At 38.3% G+C, this 12,264-nt stretch overlaps 1 protein-coding gene across 7 annotated transcripts in view; it reads left to right on the top strand.

Moving 5' to 3' along the window:
- Positions 1 to 12,264, top strand: part of CCDC18 (coiled-coil domain containing 18) — a 119,303-nt gene that overhangs the window by 29,091 nt on the left and 77,948 nt on the right. For all 7 annotated transcript variants that reach the window (XM_049618425.1, XM_049618427.1, XM_049618430.1 and 4 more), the window contains 3 exons: positions 7,670 to 7,766; positions 9,558 to 9,679; positions 10,636 to 10,927. In XM_049618425.1, the coding sequence (XP_049474382.1) occupies positions 7,670 to 7,766; positions 9,558 to 9,679; positions 10,636 to 10,927 (511 nt within the window). The remainder of the gene's footprint in view (positions 1 to 7,669; positions 7,767 to 9,557; positions 9,680 to 10,635; positions 10,928 to 12,264) is intronic.

Raw genomic sequence — 12,264 nt, 5'->3', positions numbered from 1 at the left:
GTGCCCCTATGCATCAGTACTCCTGTATCCCTTGGATAAATTCCTAGCAGTGCTATTGCTGGGTCATAGGGTAGGTCTATTTTTAATTTTCTGAGGAACCTCCACACTGCTTTCCAGAGCGGCTGCACCAATTTGCATTCCCACCAACAGTGCAAGAGGGTTCCTGTTTCTCCACATCCTCTCCAGCATCTATAGTCTCCTGATTTCTTCATTTTGGCCACTCTGACTGGCGTGAGGTGGTATCTGAGTGTGGTTTTGATTTGTATTTCCCTGATAAGGAGCGACGTTGAGCATCTTTTCATGTGCCTGTTGGCCATCCGGATGTCTTCTTTAGAGAAGTGTCTATTCATGTTTTCTGCCCATTTCTTCACTGGGTTATTTGTTTTTCGGGTGTGGAGTTTGATGAGCTCTTTATAGATTTTGGATACTAGCCCTTTGTCCGATGTGTCATTTGCAAATATCTTTTCCCATTCCGTTGGTTGCCTTTTAGTTTTGTTGGTTGTTTCCTTTGCTGTGCAGAAGCTTTTTATCTTCATAAGGTCCCAGTAATTCACTTTTGCTTTTAATTCCCTTGCCTTTGGGGATGTGCCGAGTAAGAGATTGCTACGGCTGAGGTCAGAGAGGTCTTTTCCTGCTTTCTCCTCTAAGGTTTTGATGGTTTCCTGTCTCACATTCAGGTCCTTTATCCATTTTGAGTTTATTTTTGTGAATGGTGTGAGAAAGTGGTCTAGTTTCAACCTTCTGCATGTTGCTGTCCAGTTCTCCCAGCACCATTTGTTAAAGAGACTGTCTTTTTTCCATTGGATGTTCTTTCCTGCTTTGTCAAAGATGAGTTGGCCATACGTTTGTGGGTCTAGTTCTGGGGTTTCTATTCTATTCCATTGGTCTATGTGTCTGTTTTTGTGCCAATACCATGCTGTCTTGATGATGACAGCTTTGTAGTAGAGGCTAAAGTCTGGGATTGTGATGCCTCCTGCTTTGGTCTTCTTCTTCAAAATTACTTTGGCTATTCGGGGCCTTTTGTGGTTCCATATGAATTTTAGGATTGCTTGTTCTAGTTTCGAGAAGAATGCTGGTAATTTTGATTGGGATTGCATTGAATGTGTAGATAGCTTTGGGTAGTATTGACATTTTGACAATATTTATTCTTCCAATCCATGAGCATGGAATGTCTTTCCATTTCTTTATATCTTCTTCAATTACCTGCATAAGCTTTCTATAGTTTTCAGCATACAGATCTTTTACATCTTTGGTTAGATTTATTCCTAGGTATTTTATGCTTCTTGGTGCAATTGTGAATGGGATCAGTTTCTTCATTTGTCTTTCTGTTGCTTCATTGTTAGTGTATAAGAATGCAACTGATTTCTGCACATTGATTTTGTATCCTGCAACTTTGCTGAATTCATGTATCAGTTCTAGCAGACTTTTGGTGGAGTCTATCGGATTTTCCATGTATAATATCATGTCATCTGCAAAAAGCGAAAGCTTGACTTCATCTTTGCCAATTTTGATGCCTTTGATTTCCTTTTGTTGTCTGATTGCTGATGCTAGAACTTCCAGCACTATATTAAACAACAGCGGTGAGAGTGGGCATCCCTGTCGTGTTCCTGATCTCAGGGAAAAAGCTCTCAGTTTTTCCCCGTTGAGGATGATGTTAGCTGTGGGCTTTTCATAAATGGCCTTTATGATCTTTAAGTATGTTCCTTCTATCCCGACTTTCTCAAGGGTTTTTATTAAGAAAGGGTGCTGGATTTTGTCAAAGGCCTTTTCTGCATCGATTGACAGGATCATATGGTTCTTCTCTTTTTTTTTGTTAATGTGATGTATCACGTTGATCGATTTGCGAATGTTGAACCAGCCCTGCATCCCAGGAATGAATCCCACTTGATCATGGTGAATAATTCTTTTTATATGCTGTTGAATTCGATTTGCTAGTATCTTATTAAGAATTTTTGCATCCATATTCATCAGGGATATTGGCCTGTAGTTCTCTTTTTTTACTGGGTCTCTGTGTGGTTTAGGAATCAAAGTAATACTGGCTTCATAGAATGAGTCTGGAAGTTTTCCTTCCCTTTCTATTTCTTGGAATAGCTTGAGAAGGATAGGTATTATCTCTGCTTTAAATGTCTGGTAGAACTCCCCTGGGAAGCCATCTGGTCCTGGACTCTTATTTGTTGGGAGATTTTTGATAACCGATTCAATTTCTTCGCTGGTTATGGGTCTGTTCAAGCTTTCTATTTCCTCCTGATTGAGTTTTGGAAGAGTGTGGGTGTTTAGGAATTTGTCCATTTCTTCCAGGTTGTCCAATTTGTTGGCATATAATTTTTCATAGTATTCCCTGATAATTGTTTGTATCTCTGAGGGATTGGTTGTAATAATTCCATTTTCATTCATGATTTTATCTATTTGGGTCATCTCCCTTTTCTTTTTGAGAAGCCTGGCTAGAGGTTTGTCAATTTTGTTTATTTTTTCAAAAAACCAACTCTTGGTTTCGTTGATCTGCTCTACAGTTTTTTTAGATTCTATATTGTTTATTTCTGCTCTGATCTTTATTATTTCTCTTCTTCTGCTGGGTTTAGGCTGCCTTTGCTGTTCTGCTTCTATTTCCTTTAGGTGTGCTGTTAGATTTTGTATTTGGGATTTTTCTTGTTTCTTGAGATAGGCCTGGATTGCAATGTATTTTCCTCTCAGGACTGCCTTCGCTGCATCCCAAAGCGTTTGGATTGTTGTATTTTCATTTTCGTTTGTTTCCATGTGTATTTTAATTTCTTCTCTAATTGCCTGGTTGACCCACTCATTCGTTAGTAGGGTGTTCTTTAACCTCCATGCTTTTGGAGGTTTTCCAGACTTTTTCCTGTGGTTGATTTCAAGCTTCATAGCATTGTGGTCTGAAAGTATGCATGGTATAATTTCAATTCTTGTAAACTTATGAAGGGCTGTTTTGTGACCCAGTATATGATCTATCTTGGAGAATGTTCCATGTGCACTCGAGAAGAAAGTATATTCTGTTGCTTTGGGATGCAGAGTTCTAAATATATCTGTCAAGTCCATCTGATCCAATGTATCATTCAGGGCCCTTGTTTCTTTATTGACTGTGTGTCTAGATGATCTATCCATTTCTGTAAGTGGGGTGTTAAAGTCCCCTGCAATGACCACATTCTTATCAATAAGGTTGCTTATGTTTATGAGTAATTGTTTTATATATCTGGGGGCTTGGGTATTTGGCGCATAGACATTTATAATAGTTAGCTCTTCCTGGTGGATAGACCCTGTGATTATTATATAATGCCCTTCTTCATCTCTTGTTACAGCCTTTAATTTAAAGTCTAGTTTGTCTGATATAAGTATGGCTACTCCAGCTTTCTTTTGGCTTCCAGGAGCATGATAAATAGTTCTCCATCCCCTCACTCTCAATCTAAAGGTGTCCTCAGATCTAAAATGAGTCTCTTGTAGACAGCAAATAGATGGGTCTTGTTTTTTTATCCATTCTGATACCCTATGTCTTTTAGTTGGCGCATTTAATCCATTTACATTCAGTGTTATTATAGAAAGATATGGGTTTAGAGTCATTGTGATGTCTGTATGTTTTATGCTTGTAGTGATGTCTCTGGTACTTTGTCTCACAGGATCCCCCTTAGGATCTCTTGTAGGGGTGGTTTCGTGGTGACAAATTCCTTCAGTTTTTGTTTGTTTGGGAAGACCTTTATCTCTCCTTCTATTCTAAATGACAGACTTGCTGGATAAAGGATTCTCGGCTGCATATTTTTTCTGTTTAGCACACTGTAGATATCGTGCCAAGCCTTTCTGGCCTGCCAAGTTTCAAAGGAGAGATCAGTCATGAGTCTTATAGGTCTCCCTTTATATGTGAGGGCACGTTTATCCCTTGCTGCTTTCAGAATTTTCTCTTTATCCTTGTATTTTGCCAGTTTCACTATGATATGTCGTGCAGAAGATCGATTCAAGTTACGTCTGAAGGGAGTTCTCTGTGCCTCTTGGATTTCAATGCCTTTTTGCTTCCCCAGTTCAGGGAAGTTCTCAGCTATAATTTGTTCAAGTACCCCTTCAGCACCTTTCCCTCTCTCTTCCTCCTCTGGGATACCAATTATGCATATATTATTTTTTTTTAGTGTATCACTTAGTTCTCTAATTTTCCCCTCATACTCCTGGATTTTTTTATCTCTCTTTCTTTCAGCTTCCTCTTTCTCCATAACTTTATCTTCTAGTTCACCTATTCTCTCCTCTGCCTCTTCAAGCCGAGCCATTGTGGTTTCCATTTTGTTTTACATTTCGTTTAAAGCGTTTTTCAACTCCTCGTGACTGTTCCTTAGTCCCTCGATCTTTATGGCAAGAGATTCTCTGCTATCCTGTATACTGTTTTCAAGCCCAGCGATTAATTTTATGACTATTATTCTAAATTCACTTTCTGTTATATTATTTAAATCCTTTTTGATCAGTTCATTAGCTGTTGTTATTTCCTGGAGATTCTTCTGAGGGGAATTCTTCCGTTTGGTCATTTTGGAGAGTCCCTTGCGTGGTGAGGACCTGCAGTGCACTTCCCCTGTGCTGTGGTGTATAACTGGAGTTGGTGGGCGGGGCCGCAGTCCGACCTGATTTCTGCCCCCAGCCCACTGCTGGGGCCACAGTCAGACTGGTGTGTGCCTTCTCTTCCCCTCTCCTAGGGGCGGGATTCACTGTGGGGTGGCGTGTCCCGTCTGGGCTACTTGCACACTGCCAGGCTTGTGTTGCTGGGGATCTGGCGTATTAGCTGGGGTGGGTAGGCAAGGTGCACGGGGGCTGGAGGGGCAGGCTTAGCTCGCTTCTCCTTAGGTGATCCACTTCAGGAGGAGCCCTGTGGCAGCGGGAGGGAGTCAGATCCGCTGCCGGAGGTTTGGCTCCGCAGAAGCACAGAGTTGGGTGTTTGTGCGGAGCGAGCAAGTTCCCTGGCAGGAACTGGTTCCCTTTGGGATTTTGGCTGGGGGATGGGCGGGGGAGATGGCGCTGGCGCCTTTGTTCCCCGCCAAGCTGAGCTCTGCCGTCCGGGGGCTCAGCAGCTCTCCCTCCCTTTGTCCTCCAGCCTTCCCGCTTTCCAAGCAGAGCTGTTAACTTATGACCTCCCAGACGCTAAGTCGCGCTTGCTGTCGGAACACAGTCTGTCCGGCCCCTCCGCTTTTGCCAGCCAGACTCGGGGGCTCCGCTTGGCCGGCGAGCCGCCCCTCCGCCCCGGCTCCCTCCCGCCAGTCCGTGGAGCGCGCACCGCCTCGCCGCCCTTCCTACCCTCTTCCGTGGGCCTCTAGTCTGCGCTTGACTCCGGAGACTCCCTTCTGCTAATCCTCTGGCGGTTTTCTGGGTTCTTTAGGCAGGTGTAGGTGGAATCTAAGTGATCGGCCGGACGCGCTGTGAGCCCCGCGTCCTCCTATGCCGCCATCTTCCGGAACCTCGCTCTTGTTTATTTTAAAGAAACTCTCCCACATACTGCCAAGAAGCTGTGCACTGGGATGTTCACTGCAACATGTTTGTATTAGCTGGAAACAACCTCAATGTCTATCAAATAAAAAATGTACAAAATAAATTATACTATTTTCATGCAATAGAATAGTATGCCCTAGATTTTAAAAAATGAACTATAGTCGGGGTGCCTGGGTGGCTCGGTCGGTTGAGCATCCGACTTCGGCTCAGGTCATGATCTCATGGCTTGTTAGTTTGAGCCCTACATCGAGCTCTGTGCTGACAGCTCAGAGTTTGGAGTCTGCTTCAGATTCTGTGTTTCCCTCTCTCTCTGCCCTTAACCCACTCACATTCTGTCTCTGTCTCTCTCAAAAATAAATAAACATTAAAAAAAATTTTTTTAAATGAACTATAGTCACAAAGGTGAACATAGATCTTGAATGATACTGAATAAAAGCAATCTGCAGAAGGATATATATAGTGTGATGCTATAAATATATATAGGGTGATCATATAAAGTATAAAAACATGGGAAGAAACTATGATGTTTTATTGAATATAAGATTACACAGATCTTAAGGTGCATCATTATTTAGGTAATCAGTAAGAAAAATTTCACCATGAAACTATTATATACCATTAATTATAAAATACATACCAATTTTAGAGGTGTTAAAATGATGAAAATAATGTGCCTCTTGGAATAAGTGAACTGGGATGTATTACTTGTGGGTTTAGGTGAACATGTGAACATACAAAATGTTTTGTAATAAAAAAAAAAGACTACGGTTACCTTTGGAAGAAGTCAGGGGAATGGGATTTGGAAGGGACACAGGGACCTCAGCTCTGTAATGTCTATAATGTTTTGTTTGCTTAAAGTAAAAAATGCTACATGAAACAAAAAAAAGAAGATTCATTAAAGCTTGATTGGGAGTACATGGATGTTTATGTATACTTTTCTGTATGGCTAAAATCTGTCTTTACTTTTTTTTAATTGGTGGTGAGGAAGAGTAGGTAAGTGTAAAAGTGGATAAGTTTGTCTTAAAAGCAAGGACGAGAGAGGAAAGCATATCAGTGGAGGGTTTTGTTTAAGTGAGAAATACAGGTATCCTTTGCCCTCTGAGCTCTATTTATGCAAACTATGTAATGGAATATATTCTCTTAGATTTTTAGATAAATCCCTTATTATTTAAACTCTTACCAGGGCACGTGGGTGGCTCAGTCGGTTAAGTGTCCGACATCGGCAAGCCCTGCGTCGGGCTCTGCCAACAGTTCAGAGCATGCTTTGGATTCTGTCTCCTCTTTCTGCCCCTCCCCACTTGCACTCTGTCTCTCAAAAATGAATAAACATTTAAGAAAATATTTAAACCATTACCATTTATCTAAAACTTTGGAACCAGATAGACACTTTGATATCCACAGTTGCTATCCAAACTTAAGTACTACATATATTTAGAAAGTAAGAGATACTTCCACTGAATTTGTAAACCAGTAGAGAAGAGACTGAAAGTATAGAAGATAGAGTTAAGTCCCTGAAAGGGGAAGAGCTGAGGTCTAGAGTGTAGAGAAATTCACTCTTGATAAGAGTAGAGTCACTAACTACCCTTACATTGGAATGAATATGATGAGAAGAGGTTTAAATAATAGAATAATTTTTAGAGGTAGCTATGAAATTGACTACATTGGCCCAATTGTCTCAACTCAGTGTGAAAAGTATGAGGAAAGGTCAGGGTCAACTAAGACAGTGCTTCATAGTGGGTAGATTTTGTTGTTCAGATTTTTACATCTTTTGGAAGTTACTACCGTCTTTTGAAATACCTTCTTGAAAATTTACTTGCCCTTTGCAAAGGTCACAGGATTTACCGAATATTTTTAATATACGAGACCATGGATTGATTCTGTAATATTTTGAAATTCTGATTTTTGAGTTTATACAGCCTAGGCTGCTTCCCTGATCTTTTCCAGATAGAGAAAAAAATTGCTGACACATAAGAATGTATGTATGTTTCAACGTTTATGTGGTGCTTTATATTTTATTTTTCATATTGATACAGTGAGGAAATTATTGTAGTCTCTATTCTTCATTTTGCAGTTTAAGCTTAATACTCTTTTCTAGTACTGCTTGTCTCTAATTATTTCTTATAATAAAATATAGGTTACTTTGGAGTTTCACTAGTTAAATGCAGAGCCTTCTTTACTTTTATTCTCCCTTTTTAAATTTTAGAGCTGAACGACAAAGGAATGAAGCACTATATAATGCTGAAGAGCTGAGTAAAGCTTTCCAACATTATAAAGAAAAAGTGGCTGAAAAACTGGAAAAGGTAAGAAGCAGTTGTGCAAATTCAGTTTTTTTGGAACTGTCCATATTCTAAAAATAAAAATAGACATAAATAGAATGTATTTGTTTATAGTTAAAGTGGGGAATAATTTTTATGACCTTGTAATAAAATCATTGGAATAAAGAATTGTAAATATTGGCTAAGGCTGGTGTTCATAATCTTATAATGAGCAGAAACTTTTTTATCAAAGTGGGAAAAGAATGGAGACAAGGGGAAGAACAAAATACAGAGAAAGAAAAGAATACGGAGAAAGATGAGGTGAGTGAGCAGAGGTTGGAGCTGTAGAAGTAGAAGCAGAAAATTTGTTCCTATCACCTCCATGAAAATGAAGACAGAGTAGATTGTATAGCCTTCAGTTGTCTCCCTGGACCTACCACCCTGAGAGGATCTTACTCCTTCCTCTCAAAGGGAAAATTCCTTTAACAGATTCTACATGGTAGTATAGTGACTTTATTACATTCACTTAATATTTTCAAGTCATATGGATAATAAAACCTGTTTGGAGGAAGGCCACATGTTGAGTATTCAGACATTGAGCTCAGAAGAGAGGTCTGGTTGATAGATACTAACATGAGAGAATTCCATCTTGAGATAGTAATTGAAAAAGAGAAAGTTAATGATTCTGTTCAAAGAAAGGTAGAAGGGTAGGAGAAATATTATTATTAAAAGTTTAATAAGAAAGAAATACCATATGATTTCACTTATATGTGGACTCTAAAAGATAAACAAACAAAAAGCAGAAACAGACCCATAAATACAAAGAACTGATGAGGTGTTGGGCAAAATTGGTGAAGGGGAGTGGGAGATACAGACTTCCAGTTATGGCATGTGGAAGTCACAGGCATCCAAGGTACAGCACAGGGAATATAGTCAATTGTATTATAATAGTATATGTAGCGTCAGATGATAGCTACACTTGTGAGCACAGCATAATGCATAGAGTTGCTGAATCACTGTATTGTACACCTGAAACTAATGTGACATTGTTTGTCAACTATATTTCAATGAAAAATTCTTAAAATCCCGTCAGATACTGTTCTTAAGTGTAAATTAATCAGATCACTGTTTTGAAGGCCTTGGAGAAGATCCCTGTGGGAATGAAATTTTGTAGGAGGGATTTTTAATAAGGTAATTTGTCGGGGGAGATAGAATACCTAGCAGGGGTAATATGTTCAGGGAGAGGGAGGACTTTATAGAGGAAAGAGAAAAATGTTAAGATGATTTTTTTTCACATTTCTCCTTGGGATTATCAGTTCAAACCACACTCAGCAGGTACCTCTAGTTAGGTCGATGTAATAACAGAGGCAGATCTGCCTATTCTGTCACTCCCACCACTCTCACCTGAGTGCTTGATTTTTATCTGGTTTAGATTTGGACTGTAATTTCAGTGGGAGTATCTTGTGGCTAAAATTTCAAAAGTTATTTCTCCATAATATTTGCAGCATAGTTAGCCCTTAGTTAACTTCATGCAGCATCCCTGCATAAATTGCTTGCTTTGCTCCCGTGAGGCCAGAATGCTTCCTGTCGGGTGATAGTGCCATTGCCCCTCTGTCATAGGCTCTCAACCATTTCTGGACAGGTGGTGGCATCCCCCTCCTCGTCCTTTGTTACTGCCCGTCACTTTGCTCCTTTCACTGCAAGGCTGGGGACTTAAACGTGTGAAATACTTACTCTACTCTCCTGCTTATTTCTGAAGTCACTACTTTTTAGTTTGAAACACCTAAAATTTATGACTACAGTAGTATGTTCACTTAAAACAAATTATTGTTTTAGGTTCAAGTTGAAGAAGAAATATTAGAGAAAAATCTAATTAGCTGTGAAAAAGAAAATAAAAGGCTGCAGGAAAAGTGTGGTGTATATAAAAGTGACCTTGAAATTCTGAAAGAAAAATTAAGGTACAGTATCTTGTTATGGAAAAAGGAGTTTTGTGTGGAAATGGAGAAAGAACTGAAACGTTTTAAAATAGAATATTTTGTATATTGTAATTGTGGCCTTAAATTACATAGAAAGCTAGGTTTTATGACTGCAATTGTTTTCTGGGTATAATGTTAGGATTTTTAATGAATAAAACGTGTTGATATTAATATACTTGCAAATATAGAGTGATATGATCAACATATTTGCTTTGCATATATTTAGAGAAGATGAACACAAACATATGTGAAAATATTACTGCCTAGTAATCTGTTAATGGTTGATTACTATCTTTTAGAGTTGTGGCTAATAGTTCATGATTTTTCCTTATATAACCTAAAACTTTCTTGAAGTTGCAATATGTTGAATTAGGATGTGGGAGTTAGATTTCCTGTCTTATACTTTTATAAAGGGAGCACAAGTGCTTCAAAGATAATGGAGGAATGGATAATGCCTTCCTCCTTACTATGAGACACTGGGAAAGTTTTATAATCTTTATATACCTTAGTTTCCTTATCTATAAACAGAGAGTGATAATCGTGCTACCCACATAAAGTTGTGAGTGCCTGGCATGCAGAAAGTAGGTACTCAGTAAATGTGAGCAGGTATTATTATTTCAGAATTAAAGCTTTAAAATATTTTATTTTTTGAAAATTTTTAAATGTTTTTATTTGTTTGTTTTTTAATATAATTTATTGTCAAGTTGACTAACATATAGTGTATACAGTGTGCTCTTGGTTTTGGGGATAGAGTCCTGTGATTCATCGCTTATATACAACACCCAGTTCTCATCCCAACAAGTGCCCTCCTCAGTGCCCGTCACCCATTTTTCCCCTCCCCACCCCCTGCTTTAAAATATTTTAAAAGTGAGATTAACTAGGATTTACTGAAAATAAATATATATTTTGTTTTCATTTTTATGTTTTTTTCTTCATAGGCAGTTAAAAGAAGAAAATAACAATGGAAAAGAAAAATTAAGGATCATGGCAGTGAAAAATTCAGAAGTTATGGCACAACTAACTGAATCTAAACAAAGTATTCTGAAGCTAGAGAGTGAGTTAGAAGACAAAGAGGAAGTACTTAGAGAAAAATTTTCTCTAATGAATGAAAACCGAGAATTAAAGGTCCGTGTTGCAGCACAGAATGAGCGACTGGATTTGTGTCAGCAAGAAATAGAGAGTTCAAGGGTGGAACTGAGAAGTCTGGAAAAAGTTATGTCCCAGTTGCCAGTAAGTATGGATGAAAAGGAAACTTTACTCAAGTGCTTTATAAGAGATCATCATTTTGTGGTTGCTTTATTAGCTTTTACTTTATGTTTTTTTTTTTTACATATCTATACTTTCAGTAATGAATTTCTTTTCTACCTCATCCCTTTTCTTTTTCTGCTCCTACCCTTTCTTAGTCTCTCAGACGCCCTATGTAAGAATGGCACAGGATTTTTAAAAAACAGCTTTATTCAAGTAATATTTGTATACCACAGAATTCACCCATTTTAATTGTACCATTCAGTGATTTTTAGTAAACTTACAAGTTTTGGAACAATCACTGCAGTCCAGTTTTCAGTTTACCATTCAGAAGATTCCTTTACCACACTCACCCCTAGGGAACCACTAATGTATTTTCTGCCTCTAGAGATTTGTCTTTTTTGGATTTTTCATATAAATGAAATTGTACAATAAATGGTCTTTAGCTTTCTAAAAATTTTTGAGGATCATTCATTGTGATATATATCAGTACTCCATATCACTTTATTTTGAATGTTATTCAATTGTATGGATACACCACATTTTATTTAACTATTCACCAATAAGTAGATAGATATTTGGGTTGCTTCCATGTTTGGACTATTATGAACAATACTGCTACGAACATTTGCATACAAGTCTGTGTGTGGACATAGTTTCATTTCTCTTGAGTACATACCTAGGAATGGAATTGCTGGGTCATATGGTAAAGTGGTACTGAACTGTTTTCCAAAGTGGCTATACCATTTTACATTCTCACCAGGAATGTCTGAGAGTTCCTGTTTTTCTACAACCTACCCAACATTTGTTACTGTCTGTCTTTTAGATTTATAGCCATCTTAGTGGGTGTGATGTGGTATCACATTATGGTTTTAATTTACATTATTCTAATGACTAATAATGTTGAGCAACTTTTCGTGTACTTATTAAAATGTTTTTATGATAGCAGATGGCCATCATTTCTCTTTCAGTTACATATATAACTATATATATAAGTGAGATTAGAAAGAAGGTAAGTATAACTATGTCAGAAATCTGTTATTGATAATTGTAAAATAAAGGTGAGATCAGGAGAAAACTATATAAATGTGTCATGGCTGATTTCAAATATGTATATATGTATATATTTTTTTAATTTTAAGTTTATTTATTTTGAGAGAGAGAGAACACAAATGAGGGAGGGTCAGAGAGAAGGAGAGACGGAATCCCAAGCAGGCTCCACACCATCAACGCAGAGCCTGACACAGGGCTTGAACTCACAAGTGGTGAGATCCCAGCCGAGATCAAGAGTTGGATGCCTAACCAACTGTGCCACCCAAATG

The sequence above is a fragment of the Panthera uncia genome (genome assembly GCF_023721935.1).
Source record: "Panthera uncia isolate 11264 chromosome C1 unlocalized genomic scaffold, Puncia_PCG_1.0 HiC_scaffold_4, whole genome shotgun sequence".
In the NCBI taxonomy this organism is placed as follows: domain Eukaryota; kingdom Metazoa; phylum Chordata; class Mammalia; order Carnivora; family Felidae; genus Panthera; species Panthera uncia.
The sequence above is the reverse complement of the archived record's forward strand: the minus strand, read 5'-3'. Positions and strand labels throughout refer to the sequence as shown.